The 21,750-nt window shown below is 42.6% G+C and overlaps 1 protein-coding gene across 2 annotated transcripts; it reads left to right on the top strand.

The window, feature by feature from the left end:
• The first annotated feature begins 1,009 nt into the window (after positions 1 to 1,009).
• AMMECR1L (AMMECR1 like) lies at positions 1,010 to 15,546 on the top strand. Of its 2 annotated transcripts, none has more exons than XM_072868726.1 (7): positions 1,010 to 1,331; positions 3,877 to 4,321; positions 9,727 to 9,837; positions 10,323 to 10,437; positions 11,182 to 11,272; positions 12,263 to 12,359; positions 13,598 to 15,546. In XM_072868726.1, the coding sequence occupies exons 2-7, from the start codon at positions 3,915 to 3,917 to the stop codon at positions 13,707 to 13,709; spliced, it is 933 nt and encodes a 310-aa protein (XP_072724827.1). In that variant the 5' UTR covers positions 1,010 to 1,331; positions 3,877 to 3,914; the 3' UTR covers positions 13,710 to 15,546. The 2 variants fall into 2 exon arrangements, with proteins under 2 accessions (XP_072724827.1, XP_072724828.1); XM_072868727.1 differs by lacking the exon at positions 1,010 to 1,331 and adding an exon at positions 1,647 to 1,927.
• Positions 15,547 to 21,750: the final 6,204 nt, after the last annotated feature.

The raw sequence follows: 21,750 nt of genomic DNA, 5'->3' as shown, positions 1-21,750 counted from the left end.
TCCTAATGCCATTGATAAACTACTTCTCTGCAGTACTTCAGATAGGGTTGTGTAGAATGGGTGGCGGGGGAAGGATTTGGGTGCCCCGCTGGGGACCCAGAGTTAGAAATACTAAAGTAGTTTTTGTTCTGGTGCGGTTGTGACACTTGGTATCTTTGTACTGCTGCCAGAAACGTGTTTTACATCCCACTGTAAATAAAATCTGCTCGGCGGCCACGGCTATTTTTATCACTGTCTTTGCAAGCAAATAACCACAGCGACAGAAGCGACTGCCATCCTGCCTGAACGGAAAATTATTTTGGGTTTGCCCTTGTTCCCGATCCGCCCTGCCAGGCCGGATGAAGTAACCCGCCCGCGGAGCCGGGTCGGTACGTACGTTCCCGTGAAACCCTCGGCGGAAGAGGCGTCTGGGCCTCCCTCACGCCCGTCCCCTCACCGGGAACCTCCGACCGGTGCTGGGCAAGGCTGGGACAGGCCGAGGCTGCCAGAAAGGGCCGGAGCCGGCCGGGGAGCGCAGCAGCTCTCCTCAGCTCGCCCACACATTCACTGGCCCCAGCGCAAGGAGCGCCTACGAGCCGCTGCCTCCGCGACGGGACGGACCAAAGCCCCCAGGAACCGGGGGAGGATGGGGGGGGGTAGGCCAGTGGGGAGGGGCTCCCCGCCCCGAGCCACGGAATGGATGTTTCCGACCGCGCGCCCCTCCTCTGGAGTGCCGTCACAGCGGCTGCTGGCCAATGGGTGAGCGGCACCCCCGCCACGTGAGGGTGTCTTCCCCCGCCCCCCGGGTCAGCGCGCAGCCGGGGGCGGGGGAGCCCCGCGCGCGAGTGGCCCCTCCTGCCCCCGAGACTGTTTGTCCTCGCACGTGCGGCCCGTCACGTGACGGGGAGGGAACCCGGCCCCGCGCGTCCTCCGACTGGGAGCGGAAGTCCCCGGTATCTATGGTTCCGAGGAGGGAAGAGCGTCCTCCTTTCTCTATGGTTGCGCTGGCACCGCGGGGCCGACGGGAGGCTGGCGGACTATGTACATTTTTCCCTCATTACCTCACGAGCAGGGAGGGGGCTGCCGGGATAGCGGAGGATCTTCTCTCGGCCTCGCTCCAGTCCTCCAGCTCCCCTCGCTGCCCGGCGGCCCCGGGAAGCCCGGCTCCCGGCCTGGCCGCGGCGGGACCTGCCCCCCTCCCCCCGCCCGCCGGGCCCGCTTCTCTGGGGAGCCTCGCCCAGGCCCATGGCTCCATGAGGCGGGAGAAGGAGGCGGCGGCGGCGGGGCAGCAGCGGCGGCGGCTGGGCTGAGGCGGAGGAGAAGCCGCGTCCGGCCCGGGACGGGTGCAGGAGGTGGGCGAGCCGGGGGGGGGAGGGAGGGGATAGGCGCCGGCGTCCCGCCCGCCCCGGCGGCAGGGAAGGGGTCAACGCGGGGCGGGGGGGCTCCCGCTCCCTGGCGCCCCCTGGCGGCGGCGGTTCTGCCCCGCCGGGGGGGCGGGCTGCGCCCTCCGGGAGAGCCGGGCCGAGGCGTGGGGCGGCTGCGGGGGCTTCCCGGGCCGCGTCCCCCGGCGCGCTGCCGGCGGGGCTGGCGGAACCCCCGGAAACGCCGCCGGAAAGTTTGTGTCCGAGCGCGCGGGGCTCGTCCCGCGCCGCGGCGGGGCCGGGGGGGGGCGGCGGGGCCCGGCCGGCCCCTGTGCCCCGCGGGCGGGGGTGGGGGCTGCCCCGGCGCCGGGGGCCGGCCTTACAGTTGTGCCGCGGGTCGGGCGTTGCGGTTCGGGAGCGTGGGGAGCCGGCCGGCCGTTGGCAAGCGCCGGCGGCACCCCCCGCCCGCCCGCGGGGCAGAGCAGCGGGGCGCTCCTGACGGGCGCCGGGGCGTTGTGGCGGGTCTCCGGCGGGTCCAGTCACAAAGTAGCGGGCCGGGGCCCTTTGCAGAGTCAGCATCTCTTCGGGTTGGTATTTGCTGCTAAACCGCGTCGGTCCGTGCAGAAGTTGCTTCCCCGGGCAGGGCGAGCTCGGAGCCGAGCGGCCGGCGAAGGCCTTCCGCGGCGGGGAGACGGGGCCCTTGGCTGGAGCCGGGCAGCGATCGGTGCAGCCGCCTTTGTTAGGCCCCTTCTGCCTGCTGCAGAGGCTGGTAGGATGATAAATGGAGAAGACCTCTTTTCTGCCCCCTGCCACGTCTTCAATTTAAAATGAAGAGTTATGGTTTCAAACAAACAAATAATTTTTCCCCCTAAACGCGGCTAACCTCTAGTGATTACTTCAAAAGGCTCAACTATCCCAGCAGCTTCCCTGAGCCATAGTAGCGTAACTTTCAATAGGCACTGAAGAAAATTACATGTTTACTTTATCAAAGTTACACTTTTCTTTTTCCTTTTCTAAAATTTTTGTTACAAAGGTAGCGATCAAAGGAACAAGGATAATTTTCATTAGGTCTTGTAAATTGTTCCTTATGCAGATTTATCTTTCTAAAACCTTGAGGTGAGGATTCTGAAGCAGAGTAAGCACTGCAAGGGAACGTGTTTTGTGTTGAGAGGCACGTCTCTCAACATGTCTCATACCAGTTCCGGTTCAGTTCAGGATTGTATGACCCATACAATGGCTGATGAAACTTCATGGATAAAGGTTACATCGTTTGCATGTGCAGAGAAGGGAGTTGCCACACCATGAATTTCAGTGCATGTCACACACCCCCATTCTGTGTATGTGCTGTCAGTTTAGCCATCAGTTAAATACTTGGAGGAGCTGGAGGGATGCTCTGGTGGTTACAGAAGTAGCCTGGTACTCACAAGAGCTGAGTGTGACTTCCAGTTCTCCATGGTGTTATCTGTGACTTACATGTCTGTGCTTTTAGCCCCATTTGACAGATGGAGAACTGTTTTTCCCTCCCTTTGTGTGTTCAGGTCTCATAGTGATGATGGTATTACACTTATTTAAGCTCCTACTGTTGATGTGTGGTCCTTGCCTATCATCTTTGTTCATTTTTGTCTGCATAGGCTTTCCTCCCTGTATTTGTTCCACCCCTTCTTGTGATGCAAGAGCTAGCATTCTCTTCTTTGTAAGCAAAGCACTGTTCTGTGGGGGTTTTTTTTTTGGTACCATATCTATTTCCTGCCATTACCGCTTCCCTCTGTTCAGACTGTGCTCAGTCTTCAGCTCTTCCTCTCCTGCATATCCTGGCTGTACACCCGACGTGTTTACTTGTGAGCACTATTGATTTACTTAATCCTAGAAAGTAAATGCAGATTCTAGTTCTTGGGGTCTGGAAAAATAGTCTGTTGTTTAGAAAATGGTGGTTCAAACTTGTAGCTTCTCTTTGTGTCTTGCTTAGGCTAGCACTAAATCAAGGGCAGCACCCCTGGGAGTCCAGCCCTGAAGGTGTCATTCGGAGTTGTCGCTCCTCTGTTGAGAATGGGGAAGGGAAATGCACTGGTGGTTTTTCACTAGCTTGTTTGCCATTGGTGAAGGCATTGATTGAGGGGGAACAGGTGATCCGGAAAAGTAGTGGATGGGGTATATCTGTAGTCCAAAGTCTTTTTGCCTTTTTTCTTCTGTTCTCCCACAGTTTCATTCCCTTTATGGGAGGGCTGGTTATGGGTTTTTTGTGATGAGCTGCCTATTACAGCATTCAGTACACCTCACCAATAACTTTAAAAGCATGATTTCATGCATGTTGAGTATACACTCTTTCAATTTATGTGTAAAAACACCCATTCTGCTTGCTGAACTGGTTTTAGTTCTGTACTTAGTTGCACACTGCGAGGGTTTTCTTCCTCTTCTTGTTGCAAAAGCAAACCTCTCTGACACCTTAGCAGAAGCAAGGAAACAGCTGTTGGTTTTTCACCTGTAACTGTTTTGTGTATTGCTTTTTTTTTTTTCCCCCCTGCCCCTTCCTTGCCAGGGTTCTGCAGTGCTCCGGGCAGAGAGTTTTGAAGCAGGATGGGAAAAAGACGCTGTGTTCCTCCACTTGAGCCCAAGCTGGCAGCTGGCTGTTGTGGGGTAAAGAAGCCCAAATTGTCTGGGAGTGGAACGCACAGTCATGGGAATCAGGCCACAACTGTACCAGGCTCCAGTTCAGGTCCTCTTCAGAACCACCAGCATACAGACGGGAATAATGGAAGGGAGAACGTATCTGACTTGACTTTGGGCCCAGGAAATTCCCCAATTACTCGAATGAATCCCACTTCAGGAGCTCTGAGCCCACTTACTCGGCCCAATGGAACTGCCAACAGCACCAAGAACCTGGTGGTGACAGCGGAGATGTGCTGCTACTGCTTTGATGTACTCTACTGTCATCTCTATGGTTTCCCTCAGCCACGACTTCCTCGATTTACCAATGACCCCTAGTGAGTAAATCCATGTGCGGGAGGAAAGCTGAGAAACCAGCATGCAGAGCGGTGGTTCGGTTGGGGAGGGATGAGGGGTTTCCTCTGGAAAATGGGAAAACTGGTATGCAGGGAGGAAGGGGCGCGTTCTGCTGCTTGCTTTGTCTATCAAAAACAAAAAAATGATGCGCTGTAAGTGTACCAAAGAGTAGAAATATTCTGTTATGTTTGTTGGGGGAGATGAGTGGAGCTTTGCAGAGTGGCCTTCAAGGGAGAACATGCTTAGCTCTACAGAGAGAGAGATAGGCAAAATATGAGGAAGTGTGGTGCTTCTTCAGCTCACAGTCTGATGTGTTGCATGAGACGTTGCATAATTTATCGAGGAGTGCAAACCCACTTCATGATAATGTTCTGTTAAAGTTTGCTCCCTTCTTTGTAAATAGATTCCTCTGCAAAAAATTAATGGCACTGTGCCTCCCATAAAATTGTACTAAAAGAATGAGTGAAACTGAAATTAGAGATTTAAGAAAACAATAAAATAATGTCATTAATTTGAAGAGGATCCTGCTTCTAATGTCAGGCACTAACTTGGTGAAGGGACAAGGGGAGAGACTTCTGTGAAGCAAGTGGAAGGGAATGAAGTAAGAACTTGAAACAAGTTCCCAGCTTATCCTGAAGCAAGTGCTGAACTGGTGAGGATGGGACAAGGACACTCACAAGGGTGTTCAGTTGTCCAAGTTAATGGGTTTAGCAGGGAGGGGAACCAAAAATTTGCCAGTTGTGGAACTGAAAAACTGTGTTATGGAGATAGTGCTAGTTGGGCAATACGAAGAGAAATGGAGAGTTAACTTTCAAGGACAATACCAAGGTTAAGAAGAAAGGAGGTGTGTTTGAGAAGAAGTGAGGAGGAGGATTTATGAAGGTATTTCGCTTTGGTGAGATTTAGCTAATGTTTATCTGAAGGTTGAACGCGTAGGTGTGGAAATGTTAATGTTGTTAAAATGTTTGGTGGAAGAATTATATGGGAAAGATCAATGACAGATACACCTTCTGACACTCCTCCAGGGGCCACCTCCAGAACAATAGACAAAATAAAAAGTTTTTGACATCCTTAATTTAAGTTAATGAATTTTAAATTGATGTAAAGGAACAATGGCTTAAACAGGTCAAGGACTTTTTCCATGTATTGAATGTCTCCCCACCTTATTGGCTGTCAGTGTAGATGCAGGTTGTGCATCCATGCAGTTATTATCCGAGCAGGATTATGGATACATGTTCTGAATGCTACCGCAGACTAAGCTGTTTAATATTGTAAATACAAGTGAATGGAGAAATACTCTGGACTACAATATAGAATAGTTCCAGGGACTCCCCAAACTGAAATATTTCTGTTGTTGTTTTTCATACCTAAGCTAAGTAGGCTCCTTTTAGAAAATGATCTATTAGTCTGCTTACTGTTTTGTCACTTGAAATGCAAAGGGGTTTTTTTGTTGTTGTTCTGTTCTTAAATCAATAAGAGAGATTATTTTATACAGATTCATTATTTTGGCATTAAAGGAGATTTCTAGCTGGATTTTGTTGCTGTTGACTAGTTTCAAAAAGGACATTCTTTCAGGAATCTCAGCTGTTTGAATTTTATGCCCAAATTTGAAAAGTAAAAAATCGTTCACTGGGCATTTCTCTGCTGATAAATTAAAAGTCTTTTAGATCAGCACTCCGAAGCAAAACCAGCTCTTCTCTTTTCTTCCCCTCTGGGCAAATGCCTACCTGAATTTTCTTGTGTTTCAGCATTCATGCTGTTGCTTCCAGCAAATAGTTGTATGTACCCCAGGGAAAAGCATGGTGTTTGCTCTCTTCTAGAGCAGCACACAGGGATGATCTGTCACACTTTAGACAGTAATGTAATGAACTTCAAGCCAAATGTTATCAAATATAATAGTCAGCAAAGTGAAAATACGTAAATAATGTGCATTGTTGTCCTTTGTAACATAATTAATATCAATGCAAGAGATCTTTGAACAAAACAAAGGTATATACCAGAAGTCTCTCTGGACAGCCAGAAAAGAGACTGTTGGTGGAAGGAATAGAAAGATACACAGGTTTGTCCCGACCTATTTTTCAGAAAACAGATCTTTTAAATTGGTGCTGAACCCTAAAGTAAAGATAGAAGTAGTCATGAAGGTCGGGATTCTGCATAAACAGGGTAATAACATAAAAGTTACAAGGTTATGACTTGAAAGCTACCGTGAATTCCAATTACCAGCTTGAGAGGATATGCACATTGACAACAATCTTGATGGGAATTGTGGAGCTGGTAGATACCTATGGAGTAAGGGAACCTTACATACATGCTAGCAGCGAGGTTCACAAATCAATGTAGAGAAGGTGGAATTGCAAGACTTGTAGTTATGTCTGAATTAACTTGGTAAATGAAGAAAATATCCCCTTTGTTGTTCAAAATGACTATTTTGAACCTGTATAGCATGCCAATAGTTAACTGTGGTTATTTCTTCCACTTTTGTACTTCAGTCTTTGATTTTTTTAATAGTAGGTATTACAAACTGGTACTAAAACTACACCATGCAAGTTTCTAGTTGCCATGCAAGACAAATAATAAGATACTTGCATCATAAAATCTGTACTGTAACAGTTTTTTTCCTAGTATGAGCTAAATTCTGATTTGAACAAACTGTATTTTGCTACTTTAAAATTCCCTTTGTAGTTGCAATTGGAGAACCTAGTTTTTAGTTGCTGAAACTCCTGTCCCCTCAGCCTAGCCAACTCATCAAACACACCTAAGTAGGATGTTGTGGCAGGGGGAGAAATGGTTGCCATCATCTGCTCAGGATATGACTGCAAAGTACTGGTAAGTGCTCCTGGGTGAACACGGGCAAAAGTGTGTCATGACTTTTCTCAGTACATCTGGGAAATACACTTTTCAGGGAGGGGCTGTGGAACAATTGGCTTATTGTCAGCTGCACCTGCATTTTGCTAAGCACATTAATTCTTCAGATATAAAAACAATGCCTTTTCTACAGTGAAAAACTTTATACTAGTGAAATTTTATATACTTGTACAAAATCATAATCTTTCTTTTTATGCCTCAGTTGTTATGACCACAGTGAAAAAGTGTTAAAAATGTGCTTTAAGATCTTTTAAAATATGACAGCTTTCTGAATGTAATTATCCTGTCCTTTCTGGTAATATCTCTTCTATTATAGATGCAGAAAGCTGTGTCACAGCTCAGTGGAAACACCTTTTTTTTTTTTTCTTTTAAGGGGAAAGAGGTGAATTGGAAATGTGAACCTGTAATTTGAATCCAAGAAGAGAAGGAACTTTCTTAGATTTGTATTCTGTCAGTGATGCTTTTCATTTTCTCCCTTCCCCTTTCTGTTTGGGGTGAGTGTCACATGGGCTAAGTAATGGTTTCAAAACTTTAATTAGCTTAAGCTAAATTTCCACTGAGCTTGTGACAGTAACGTTTCTCAGAAATCTCCTTTGTAAGTTTAGTATCTTTTTTTGGTAAGCTTTCTAATGTATTTTCTTACGTTCTGTTTCTGTTTTCTGTTTCAACATATAGTAGCTAGATGAAAGTGTAGAGGAATGATATCCTGCAAGTGCCTTGAAGTGTTGTTGGAAAACTAGAACAGTAAATCCTCTGTCTTGGTCAAGCAACCATAAGGTGGCTGATGGTTGTGGAAGAATGTTTCCACTTCCTCTGTGGGCAAAGTACTTCACAATTACCACTTAAAGGCTATTTGCTATTTTGGGTAGTACTTCTGCTGTTGATCACAGCTGGTAACTAGATCCTGAATGATGCATTTATGCCGTGATAGGGTTTTTTTAATTCCATTGTTGCTCTGTGGAACATCACTGGGCATTGCTTTATCACTACAATTTAAATTATGTTCTGACTACTTAGGCATAAGAAGCTCTATTACCTGTATTTGAGAAATCATCCACACTCCATGCTGGTTTTGTTGTCCAAACAGAATCCCTTCATCTTTTTTTAATGTTTGCTGCAAAAATGTATTGCTTACAAGAGCTTCAGGAGTTTGAGGAAAGTAAGTGTCTGTGCTCTGATGTAGAATCAGTTGTTCTGTTTTCATGTTTTAGAACTCCTGCCAATGTTTGTTTAATTTCAGAAAATTATTTTCTCAACACTGCATGTTTTCTATGATATTACTTATCTTTTAAAGTTCAATAGAAACCCATAGACTGATGTGTGGAATCACTAATGACTAACTTTCTCATTTATGCTTGGGTTCAAAGTGACCATATATTGTATTCAGTGCTATGTAATCTGAAAAAGTAAGATCAGTCATCCCATTTTTATAATTAGATCAGCATCATCAGTTGCCTTGCAGAATTTTCCAGATGTTTGAACATTCTTGTATGGCTGCAGCCACCATTGTCCTTTCTTTACTGTTTCTCTCTACAGCTGTTTGCAACTTCACTCAACTCTGTAGAAGTGAACTTTTTGCATTTAATATTCACAGTCGTCTTTACCTGTTTACCTCTTCATAGAGCTCTTCTGAATACTGTTGTTCTGAACTTCTTGCTTTTTGGGGCTTAATCATGGCTTCTAGTTTAACAGATTGAAATGAGCCTGCTGAATTTGAGAATCTACTCTTATGCCTGTAAATTCATTATAGTAGACAGGAAAGTGGAAATGTGTGATGTTTGCATAGGAACAGTATAGTGATTTAGATATGTGTTCAACAGGGGAGAATTTGTGTAAATATAAACAAAATGTAAGGTAAGCAAAAGATGTGACTATAAACTGTTTGAGCACTAGGGATGGACCCAGAAGTCAGATCCTCATGGAAATAACTGGGAAAAAAACCCTAGGCTTGCTTTTTATCCCTTTAAAAAAAAAAAGAAAAGCTTTTATTGCAAACCTGAGTTATAGATGGTTTGTAGAATGCTTGGGGATCTTTCAAGTTCAATGGTACGATAAATAAGTAATCTTATTTGCTTCACCTATACTAATTTTGATATGGGTTGTCATGTAAACTAGTGGATGCTACTAAGTGAGACCATTACTCACAGAGGTAATCAGTGGGGTCAAATAACCATATCACTCATTAGAAGACAATGCAGAGTCTGGCTGGGAATATATTGGTGGAGAGCTTACAGAGTACTGATGGAGAGAACAGAGTATGCTGAAAAGGTGGGGGGAATACTGGTGGAGAGAACGGAGTATGCCGAAAAGGTGGGGGGAGATGCTGTTTTTTGCATTTGGGGGTGTGTGGGTGTGGGGTTTTATTATTGCTAGATAGCAGGTGGGAAAACATGCCTATTGGGGTTTATTAGAGGGAGAGAGAGCAAGTGCACGCATACGTGCTCTTTTACACCTTGTTGGTCTCCCCTTCGCAATCAAATATCGCCAGAGGCTGGAGTATTTATCTTTTTTGCCTTTTCAGTCCACTCTTTGTGACGTGGAAGACGGGGCGAGACAAGCGGCTTCGTGGCTGCATTGGGACCTTTTCAGCCATGAATCTTCACTCAGGACTCAGGGAATACACATTAACCAGGTAATTATGTTGAAAATGAAATAAATCTGAAATAAGTTGAATTTGCTGAAGATCTATAAGGATTCAAGGTTATGATATTGGATCAACATAGTTCAATTTAGTATGCTTTACAATAAAATAAACCTGAGAATTGTAAGATAGTTAGGGTGAAGTAATATATCAGGATTTAGTAGAACATCTTTGTAACAGGTGAATTTTGGTTGATGTTTTAAGACTAATGTCAAATCTGTCTTGCGTACTAACAGTTTTGACATCTTACGTAGCACATTTCTCTCCAACTGCAGTAAGTGGAGGACAGCATCAGGAAGCTTGTACTAGTGTTTGCATATTACAGTTCATTAGATTAGGAAGGGATACAAATCACTTTCTCTGCAGTAGCAAAGAGAAACATGTTTCACAGAGGCATAATCAAAAAGGGAATAATTGAGCATCTGACACTTCAATTTGGTGCTTGTATCAGGCAATATATCTTCTCTTTCCTTTAGTGCACTTAAGGACAGCCGATTTCCCCCCCTGACCCGCGAGGAGCTGCCCAAACTCTTCTGCTCTGTCTCCCTCCTCACTAACTTTGAGGATGCCAGTGACTACCTGGACTGGGAGGTGAGAACAGGTGCATTCGGAACTCTGCATCACTCTCTCGTTCCGTTCGGGTTCGGGTTAGTACATGGTGATGTGTCTCCTTTGTTACAGGGGTGTACGGGCATTGAAACTGGGAATAGAAGAAATGGGGCTGGAAAACTAGAAGAAAGGAAGAGGATGGGCTAGCAGTATACTTTTGGTTGGGAGGGGATCTGAATGGGAATAAAAGAGACATGAAAGTGTTTTATGGATTTGGCCCAATAGGAGATGGATGTAAATACGTATGTAAAAACCTGGGAAGTATTTTGATGCTGCGAATAGAATCTGGGAACAAAAAGTAGTTAAGACTGAAGGTATTAATCACTTTTAGGACCTTGCACGTGGAAATGCATTTAGTTCAAGAAATATTAAATAGACTTTGTGGTTGGGCTATTTTAGGCATGACTCTTCTGTAGAGATCTTGTCTTTCTTGCCCAACATAAGAGATGAAAAACTGTCAGACTGCTGACAGGACTTACTTCAGGAGAAGTAGCAGGGAGACTAGTTAGGCTCATCTGGGAAAGGTGGCAGAGGTCCTTTATGCTGCTAAGAGAGCTACTTGTGAGACCTGCCTGGCAAGGACAGAGAGTGGGGAAGAGAATGTCCTTATCCAGGCAAAAGCCAAACTGGCCATAGAGAGATACACAGTGTTGTGGGAATGGCAACTCGATCATGGACTCAGAGCTAGCAAACACCTCTTATTTGGCTATTCATTTCCATCTATAGGTTGGGATCCATGGGATCAGAATAGAGTTCATCAATGAGAAAGGTGTCAAACGCACAGCCACGTATTTACCTGAGGTTGCTAAGGAACAAGGTGGGTTTGAGATGGCAGCCAAACATGTCAACACGTTGTGTCACAGAATTGGGTAACATAAATCTATGGATTTTGGGTTTGGATTGCAATGCTATCCTCATAGTAGTGCCATGGAGCCACCAGGCTTAATCTGGATAACTGACACCTGATACAGCTGCTGCTGGGTTTTCATCTGGCCTTTCTCTCATCCCACATCTGTGCACAGCTGTATCTTAGTGTAAAAATGTTTTAGGGCTTAAGAAATAGAGGATCTCAAAGTATGGATCTTCCAGCTTCATTCAGCGTTGCATCTTTCCTCTTCTATGTTTCTCCCACCAACTAGGATAACTGCAGGCTGCACAGCACCAACAGGAGAGTCCCTTTCCTCCTCATTCTTGCTAAAGTAGCATCCTCCAGATGAGGGCAGGAACAGGGCCCCTCTGGAGCACACTTCCCACTCAAATATAGTAGCGGTCACCATGGTAACTGCTCAAAATATTGCCTCCTTTCCTCCACCTAGCAGAGTGGAGTGGTCGCATCCTCCTGGCTCTGGGGCAAAAGACTAAGGTAGGAATTTTAACTCTGATCTCTCACATAGCAGTGCACTGTGCTATCACTAGAGCATCAGGTTGATCCCAGTTTGTCTATGTAAAGAGCTAAGTATTATCTTACTTTAAGGCTTAGAGAGCTAAACTTGAGTGGCACGCAATAAAACAGTTTGGGGTCCCTGCAACAGAAGCAAGGCACAGACCTTTGTACAAGAGAGGTCATATGGAAAATGGAATTACTGTTTTATGGACCGTTGCAGTTCCAATATGAGTTAAAAGGGGTTGGCATGTGCAGATAGTGTGCATGCATAAGACCATGTATGTCCAGTTCAACACGTATTTCTAAAGCTCAAAGTTTCCTGTTTAGTTGTTTGCTTTTCTAGAGGCCTTTTAATGCATCTCTTATCTTTTTGAAACATCATTTTTATATTGAAAAATTTCCCTTGCTTCTATTTTTCAATAGACTGGGATCAGATCCAGACCATAGACTCCTTACTCAGGAAAGGTGGCTTTAAGGCTCCGATTACCAATGATTTTAGGAAAACGATTAAACTCACCAGGTAAGTCAATATATTTGTCATCTTTTAATTTTACTTCATAATGTTTTGTGGGTAATTTAAATTATTTGTGCTTGATGTAAGTTTTCATGTCTCTTTCAGATGAGAGATGTAGTCTGAAAGACAAAATCATAAATGCTATGTGTTAGGCATATAATGTATATGGAAGGAAGTGCAATGTATTCGATCCACGCAGGATCGAAGTTAGCATTTTCTAAGAGAAGTGCCAGTGTTTTTAATATTAACATCCACATGAAAGATCAAAAGAAGCAGAACCTTTGAAAGTCAAAAAGGTTGATTTTTCTGTATCTTTACAATGGACTTCCTTTTCTGAGTGTGCTCATCTGTGTATGGTGTAGCTATTTGGAGGTGACAGCTGTCTTAAAACCAAACCACACTCAAATTTGGCTGGTTTTCAGAATTTGCTTGCTTTTCTATACCCCAGCTGTCCTATTGGTTTCAGCTCCCTTTAAGTTAGTAAAAATTGGGACATTCTGGTTTTGTATAGAAACACTAATTTATCAGGTCATTCCTTACCTCTGGAGAAATGAGGTGGGTATGCAGATTTGTTTGGGTTTTTTTAACAGGAGCGGACGGGATGAAGGTTTTCATTAAAATCTGCTGTAACATGGACTTAGTGCAATTCACAACCACTTTGAAGTTATCTGTTGTGTAGCATGCTTTAGAAGCACCTAGAAATGTCTGATCTCTCAGAAGGGACTTCACATTTCGTGAATTCTGATTGTACAATGTGGACTAAATCACATATATGCTATAATAAACCTCCCTTTACCCAACTCTCCATCATTTTCTTTCAGTAGCCTTTCAAATGTGAAGATAACCACAGAAGTAAATAATAATGAAATACTGGTTATTTAGCCTCTGAAACAGTCTTCTTCCAGCAAACTTTTCATGCCCCTTTTTTTTTTTCCCACAGCAAGTGGATAAAAAGAATACAAATCAATCATTTGTTTCCTGTGTGCTACTTCAGGAGTCCCCTTAATTCTGATTGCCTTGAATAGGGCTCAACTTTTGGGACACTGAAGCTATTTCAAGCTTAGATGGGTTATTCAGACTACTGCATGAGGCAATATCAGACAAAGCTTTTGAAGTTAGTGGGTTCCTCTTGGTCATTACTGGCTGTTAGTTAAAAGGTGATCTGGGATGAATGTTTTTATATCTAGTCCCTTCATATTGCATAGTCTGTTTACATTATTTTTTTTCTTGTGCTGTTCCCATAGGTACCGCAGTGAGAAGGTGACAATCAGTTATGCAGAATACATGGCTTCCCGTCAGCATTGTTTCCAGAATGGCACTCTTCATGCCCCCCCCCTCTACAATCATTACTCCTGACACACGGCTGCATGACCAGTCCCACTCCCCAGTTGCTGCCAATGGCTATGACATCATTGGGGCAGATGCCTCCTCTTCCTGGTCCAGTTACTTCTATTACTGCACCATTTTATGATGCTAGCTTCCGTTGCCAAGTCTGCCTTCCAGCTGACCTGGGGGGAGGATGAGAGCACGACAGAACTTCAGGGGCCCAAGCCTTATCTCAGCCTTCCCTCCAAACGGGGGTTCAGTTGGATTGGGGCTCCATGCCTACGAACTGTCGTGAGGTGCAGAAGACCTCTAGGAGTGAAAGTGCCACTTCGGACTGATCTGTTCTTGTGTGTTACCGACACTCTGGAAACTTGAGTTGTTCGTTATGGAAGCCCCCCAGATCAAGTAGGAGCATTCCCCTGGCAGCCTGGGCAACGGAGTCCAACAAAACATTTTTTTAGGTTCTTTTTAATTTTTTTTAACCTCTGATATCTGTTGTGTACTGAGAGCTGATTGCAGTCCCCACACATCACAGGCGGACATTATGATATTGGGGAGGGTCGAACATCTGGATAGCACCCCATCCTCACGGACAGAAAACACTTAAAGATGTGAAAAACCTTTGGATGGTATTGCAGATGAATCGATTATTTAAATAAACCCTAGAAGGCTTTAATTATCATATCCTACTGTAGGTTGGATTCTCTAGAAATCCTCTTGGTTTACAGTTTTCTGGGTTTTTAGACAGTGCTTTGTAATGTAGCCTGCTATGAAACAGAATGCTGTTATGCCTGTAAGAGAGCACATGCTGTGTATGGAAGGACAAGGTACTCGAGTGTCCCTGGACAGTTTTCTCCGTTACGACCAAGTTTTGTGTCCAAACATTTGTAATGGAGCCTGATTGGATTAGGGATGGGGAGGGATTTGCAGGGTGTTGACTGTAGTCATACAAGTGAAACTAGTGACTGAAATTTGTTTAACTTAAGCTAACAGTCTCGGGGACCTTCCTTTTGATAGGACAGCCACTTTCTCTGGTGTGACTATCGATCTTGAGAACTGTGAGTATTCCAGTTTATAGCAGGCCTATGGAACAGAGCTATGTAGTTTCACTGGTAAGTTATTATCTTATACAGTTTAGTCATTACCACATCAAGGCAATGAGTGGGGAAACCTGTGTTACCCAAACTGTGTGAAGCTCATATGCATTCTGTATTTCTTCTCCCATCATTGATGATTACAAGAAATACTCTCATCTAAGAGGAAGATAAGTTACCCAGTTGTTATTCTGCAGCGTCATTGAGGGATGTCATAAGTTCTAAATTACGACACTCTCTCAATGAGGTCACTGGACTTCAAAATATAATTTGGGGGGTTTTTGTTTAGTTTTGTTTTCCAAGTTTCTGGAAGGTCAGCAATGATCAGGAAAGAAAATACAAGTGCATAGCAGAGTAATGGCTGTTTGGCTGCATATATCTTTAAAGTTTACTTGTGTGTGGTAATGATGGCTTTTAAAATTGGCTGGTGTTTCAAGCCTGAAATTCTCTCCTGGCATGGCAGGGAATAGGGCTGGTAGAAAGCTCAGAACTGCATGCTGCTGCTCCTTCTGGTCCTAGAGAAGCAAACAGAATTGTGCAGTTTTGCTTCATGTTGGTGTAACGTTCTCCTGCTGGAGGAGAGATATGTGAGGGAAAGGAGGGAGGGGGTCCTATTCTGGATAACGGTGCAATATTGACCCAGCTTTCCTCCTGTACTGGGTCATTCTTATAAATTGCCACTTTTCCCTTGTGATGTTGTTGAAAAGCAATTGAAGATTAAGGGATTGTTTCATGATTTCCTGCTGCTGAGAATAAATCGGTCTTGTTACAAACTCGAGTGGTTTGTAATTACTCTCCCAGGTGCCGTGTAGTGATGGGGGAGGGTGGGGTCAGCTCTGGACATACCATTCACCTTTCAGCTGTCAAACAGTATGATACATAGGGCTACACTCATTACTGGTCAAGTGTTCTATGTTAGAATTTAATTTCTAAAAGGTTTAAAAAAAAGCAAAAAAATGGTGCTAAAACTTCACCCCTGAGCACACTCAGTGAGACTGGTCATGCAGGCATATAGTGCCAGGCTTTTCAACAATATTGTTTCTTTTTCAAATGTTTGCCCTGTTCTGTGTCTTCAACAGTGTATAGTGTTTTCCTGATTTCATTTTATTTGAATAGGGGATGACTAAGGGGTGGGGTGGGGAGGGTTAGCTGTCGTTTTTAAAGAACAGAATTTTAGGATTGAGTGACTTGGTTGGTTTAAGGCTGAAGTGGGCTAGATGGTTTGGGACTGGGGAAGCCTTATCCTCTCCCACTCCCATTTCCCCACTCAGTCTGTTTAAAAAAACAAAACAAAACAAAAATGCCTCTAAATATGTACTGTGTTCTTGTCTTGTTGCAGTGAGAAGAGAAGCTAGCAAATCCAGAAACACTGGTCTGCTGCCTAAGAAACAGGCCCTCTCAGCTTTAGTCCCATAAGGGTCCAGCTATAAAATCAGTAGAAAAGTGTGTCAATAGTGAAGTTAGCTCAGAAAAATGTATGACAAGGACAGGTGGTCTCAGGAAATAATCCCATTTCTAGATCATTACATGGCAGCTATGCATAAGGATGAAAGAGGTGAACTAGAAACAAAATGTACTTTGAGTTGCCTCAAGATGGAGGCAACCAAAATCAATGACCAATTGATGTAAGAATTTCTGTGTGGTTACTTATCTGGGACAGCAGGTTAGAACTACTCCTTCTCAAAGCAACTGTTACCTGGTTTGATCTGGATTTAACTCATCCTTAGAAGCAAGTGCCTTTTGGTCTAGAAGGGCTTATTCTCATGACAACCACAACTGAGAAATAATCTCACTGCAATTTTGAATTGTCTTTGATCACTGGAGTCTGTCAGTGTTGGAATGTTTCCACTGTGAGGTTCTTAATTTTTTTTTCATAATGTTCAACAGTCAATCTCAACTGAGGCCATTTCAGTTTGGGAATGCTTTATGGTCAAAATATCACATATCTACAATTTATCAGAACAAAAAAAAAACTGTAAGAAAATCTTAAGAGTTCATTTTAACCTTTGCACAGAATAATTTGTTTTCATAGTACATTAACAAACATCTGCAATCTTCACTGACTATTAGTGCTGTTTTCTGTTTGTATTCTGGAAACTACATGTTGTTTTGTTGGGTCTTTTTGGTTAATTTATTTCCTTAAAGCAGGAGACCTCTTTTGACCTTCAGTGCAGAGATGTCAGACCAATTATTTGTATTACACTTGGTTGCCTCCTACCTATATAATAACTTCTGAGTGTAAATAATTGAACTCTATCCTCTAATGAAGTATTGTAGAGAATAAATCATAATGGATAAAGATTATTTGTACTGTCCTCTTTATATGGTTTATCACAGCCTTTATGGGGGATAAGATGAAACCTTTCTCATCTAGAAAGATGAATATACTACATGTATGAATACTGAACCTCTAAATTACATTGAATGTTGAGAACCAGGGACGTTGCAAGAATGGGATGACAGCTGTCTGGAAGCACAGAAATACTCAAGACAGGCTCTTTCTAAAAGAAAGTGAAGAAAAATAGTAGGAAAATTAAAAACAAAGATTAAATATGTTTCATTAATAATGGCATAGCAAAGTACTTTGTATCCTGAAATAATGTTTGCTTGACAGTGACTCTCTATTAGTTGTCATGATGGTGAAATGTGTAAAGCACATACATGCAGAATTCTCTATCATACTGAAAATCCTGAATTTGTAAATCTGGCTTAAACCACCAAAATTGTTCTTTGGTTTTTTTGTCTTTTAAAATGAACTAATGAAAACAGATTATCTGGACTTCACAGGTTGTAGTCTTCAGGTGATCTAAAAATGTTATTTCAGGAAAAAGAAACACCCGTCTTTCTAGATTCTTACTAAATATTTTAATTTTTGCTTTGGGACAGGATCAACTGATTTGTATAATAGTTCTGATGTACATACCTCTGGCTTAAATGTTTTTTCCATACACTTTCAGGTTATTGCTCATTTTTTAATTTACAGCAGATGTATAGTTAAAGAACCTAAATTTCCTGTTGTGGTTCTTGGGAAGGGCAGCCCTGGATATCAATGAACAGGTATAAGACCCCCAAAAAACCTCAACCAAACCAAGGGGGAGAGTAGTTTTGACTTAAATATGCCTGAGAAGCTCATTGACTTCAGTGCAACTACAAAGCAAAAACCTATTTCCAGAAAATATGCTTCTGGTACTAGTAAAGCAAGAAAGTAAATCCCCTATGCAATATGAGGAGTGGGTTGAGGAGGACCCTGTGGCTAACGTGATTTCCAGGTGACTCCTAGTAACTAGCATCCACTGTTGTCATGTGCCCAGGTAAGTTACCAAGTATATTTTCTCAGCTTCTTTGTTGGCTAGGATACAGTGACTTATTTGTATATTTTTGTGGCATATGTTTTCCCTTACTTGATTCTTTTGGTTTCACATTGAATCAGTCAGACATAAAATCTTTGTCCGGTGTCTTACATCAGAGCTTCTTTCATGCATGTTGCTTTCTGTAACTGCAGTAACACTCAGCAGCTGACAATGAAGATGAGGCCAGGTGGAAGGGTGTACATATGACTGCACACTGAAAGAGTTCAATCCAGACTAAATATAAACCAGGATGATTCTCCAGAAAACACTTTATTCTGTTTTTACTTCTGTTTGAAATAAGAAACAAAATGAATTAGTCAGTTAACACTCACTTCCTTCTAAAAACAAATTACAGAAAGGTTACAAGAAATCTCTACAAGATACTTCAAATGAGGAATACTTGAGCATTTTTATTCTAAACACAAATAATTTTACTTTTGGACAAAATTTACATTATAAGCTACCTAATTGTGATTGAGAAATGCCACTTCTTGAGGATAAAAATTAAAACCAGAACACTTTCCCATGCAACTCAATAAATTAATATTTATACTGACCTATGTACTATGAGGATTGCTCTCAAACTGAATTGTAGTACATGGAGCAGTAGGAGAAAAGTTCCTAAACTGTTATTGCTACAGTCTGGGAAAAGATGACCTGTGAATATGTTTGATCACTCCCAAAACACAGAAAGCCCAGAAGACTATTGTTACCATGTTCCTTAAAACAAGTATGTAACTACAAATTGACCAATATCCAGATTATTGAACCATAATTTTTTCCTTTTTTATAGTCAGCTAGACTGCTCTTATAATCAGATGAATTCTGACATAAACTATGTATTATACAACCAGTTGATAGTATGTTTAGATGTCATTATATATGTATTTAAAAACTTAACAGATCATGCAAGAGCCAGTTTTGCATTCAGAGGCTTATGATCGCTTTATTACTGGGTATCACTAGAACTTTATATTGCTCATACATGTTCATTCATTATAGTTTTGGTTATATAATTTTAAATGGAGTAAAAATGAACAAAAGTAAAATGGTATGAAAACATAAACTTGAAGAGTTATACTTTAAGAACACAGGTGAAAAAGCATGTGTGTCTTGTGCAATAATGGCTATTATGGCACATGGTATTCTGAGCAGGTGATGTTACATCCACAAGGATTTTGATGTATTCCTGTAACATGCTAGAAATGTTGACGATAATGAAAAGAGATTAAGGTTTCAACATCCGAATCTTATCACTTTTAATCCATCAAAAACTTCACATTGTTTTTAAGTTGAGGGTTTTGACAGACAAAATACATAATTACTGCTAGAAAGTTTAAAAACTGCTAGCAAGATAACATTTCTTCTGCTGGCAAATTAGAAGGAAAGCATATTACAAAATATGGTTGTACTAATAACAGAACATCCCTGTTATTTGTTCTTCCTACATCTTATTACAGATGTATTTAGCTAAGCTTTTTTTAAGATGTGTGTTGGTGCACTTAGTTGTTACTGGGTCTGTTTTTAAATTATGGCAACGTAGAAATTACCATAGTAGGTCTGTCTAACAATCTACTATCTAATATCATGTCTCCAGCAAGGGTCAATACTTTTTGCCCTGGAATATGGAATACTAGAGGCTCTGTTCATGATAAATTAGATTTAGCCAAGTCTTTTTTTTTAATCAGTTCATTTTAGGATATGACCAGTAAATATGCCCAAAACTTCCTATAGTCATTCACTTTATTTTAATCTCATCTTCCTTTATTATGCACATTTTCCAGTTGAAATGATAAATGCTGAAACAGTCATTGTTAGTGAGGACGAAGCCAGTGCTTTTCAAAAATAACAAAGGAAAAGTCAGGTACTCTGTTATGTTTGGTTTGTGCAGTAGCTGAACAATATGTACTGTGGTTTTATAAGTGCATTTTTAAAATTCTTAAAAAAAAAAAACAAAAACAAAACAAAAAAAAAAACACGAAAGGGGGGGGAGCAGGTTCCATTCAGGAATGTTCTTATTTGTCTCTTATTTGAGTCTTGAGACCTTAACCAAACACATCAGTGATAACGAATCTTTCATGATAACCTCTTTAGCTGTACCTATAAACTCTTGCAAGTATCTGGCTTTCTCTTAATTGTTTTATTTTTGTATACTTAAGTAGAAAGGATCCTTGGGGAAAAACAAAAGTGAAGTTAATAACTTAAACCTCTGCAAGCTACCTACTGCTCTGAGAGTCATGATATTCTGAGTTGCCAGGTTATTTGAGAAGCCATCAGGATTCCAAGTGATTTTAAATGCTTCTCTCATCAATCTGGCATGGATTTCCTTGTTTTGTTGTAAACTTAATTGAAATTGTTTAATTTGCCAGATGTTCCCTGAGATATTTTCATTCCATCTTCCTGAATGTCTTTCTGCGTGTACCACTTAACAAATTAGTTTTCAATCAGTTTCTCTGCCATGCTGGTTTATCCAGATAACAAATGTTAAAGATCTGTGATTTGACCCCTTCATATTCTTACAGTTTATTCTTAATGTGTTCCTATTCCCAGCATGCAGGAAACAATTCACCTAGGCATGGATGCAAGTTCATGAGAACAGGAGTGGTTTCATCATAAATCCTCCAACAGTCTATTTTTGCCTTTCTTTAAGGGCACAGGATGACATAGTAAGGTCTGGTAAGATGATTACTTTAAGAGTCTTAAGCTGGTTAGGCATTTACATGTGAGCTCTCCAGGGAAAATACTACTCCGTAAGTTATTTTGCTGGCAGTGTTCCCATGACATAGTGTTGGGAAAACTATAATCATTTTCAGCCTACTTATGACTTTTAGGGGTCTATAGATTACTTCTGGATAGTATGAAAAAGTAAGCTCCCTTTCAAAGTATGTTATTAATGGTATCAACAGTCCTTCCTCACAGACTGAGGTATATTAATCACAGTGAGCTAGACAGAAATTATGGTACAGACAGTTACAGTTTTCCTGAAGTCAAGGTTTGCTATCTAGCTGGAAGATGTTCTGGTAGCAAAATGGAGTAGGCTGTAGCTCCCTGATCCACTTCTGCTGTGAAGCCAGACAGGTGAAGATGCATCTGCTGCCTCGGTGGCCCCCAGGTGCTTCTGGGCAAATGCACGCTCCTGTGCAGAGTCTGACAAGGGGGACCAGCAAAGTTTTGAGCTCTTCAGTTATTTCCTAAATGACTGACCAGAAGGAGCCTTCCTCTGGGTTTGCTCATGTAAAAGACAAGTGTGGTTTCCCTCAGCATTCCCTCCACAGCCCGCTCTATCGGGCCGTGGTTTGGACCGTGTAAGACTTTGGGCCTACAATGTCTTGGTCTGTCACAGTTATTTGGCCTGTCTTCACAGAAACACAGCTCCAGCACCCCACTGCTTTCGGTCTGTAGGAGCTAATTTCTAACCTTTGAGGACTGTGTTGTGTGAGGGGGTGCTGAGGCGCCCTGTTCCCGCTGCTTCCCCCACAGGTGTAACCGCGCTTTTTAATACCTTCTGCAATGCCAGCCGTGCGCAAACGACCACAACCCCTCCGCGCCCTCCCGGCAGTGCTCGCACTCCGCTCCTCCCTCCCGCCCAGCCTAGGCTCCGGCCCTCCCGACCCACCTCCTGTCAGC

This window comes from Ciconia boyciana, chromosome 7, assembly GCF_034638445.1.
Source record: "Ciconia boyciana chromosome 7, ASM3463844v1, whole genome shotgun sequence".
In the NCBI taxonomy this organism is placed as follows: domain Eukaryota; kingdom Metazoa; phylum Chordata; class Aves; order Ciconiiformes; family Ciconiidae; genus Ciconia; species Ciconia boyciana.
This window is presented reverse-complemented; position numbering and strand designations above follow the sequence as displayed.

What these genes read in the sequence shown, in the direction of transcription:
- AMMECR1L (XM_072868726.1), top strand. Translation starts at nt 3,915, where the DNA reads ATGGGAAAAAGACGCTGTGTTCCTCCACTTGAGCCCAAGCTGGCAGCT. An exon ending in GTGACTACCTGGACTGGGAG is followed by an intron (nt 10,438 to 11,181) that starts GTGAGAACAGGT and finishes TTCCATCTATAG; the next exon opens with GTTGGGATCCATGGGATCAG. An exon ending in AAAACGATTAAACTCACCAG is followed by an intron (nt 12,360 to 13,597) that starts GTAAGTCAATAT and finishes CTGTTCCCATAG; the next exon opens with GTACCGCAGTGAGAAGGTGA.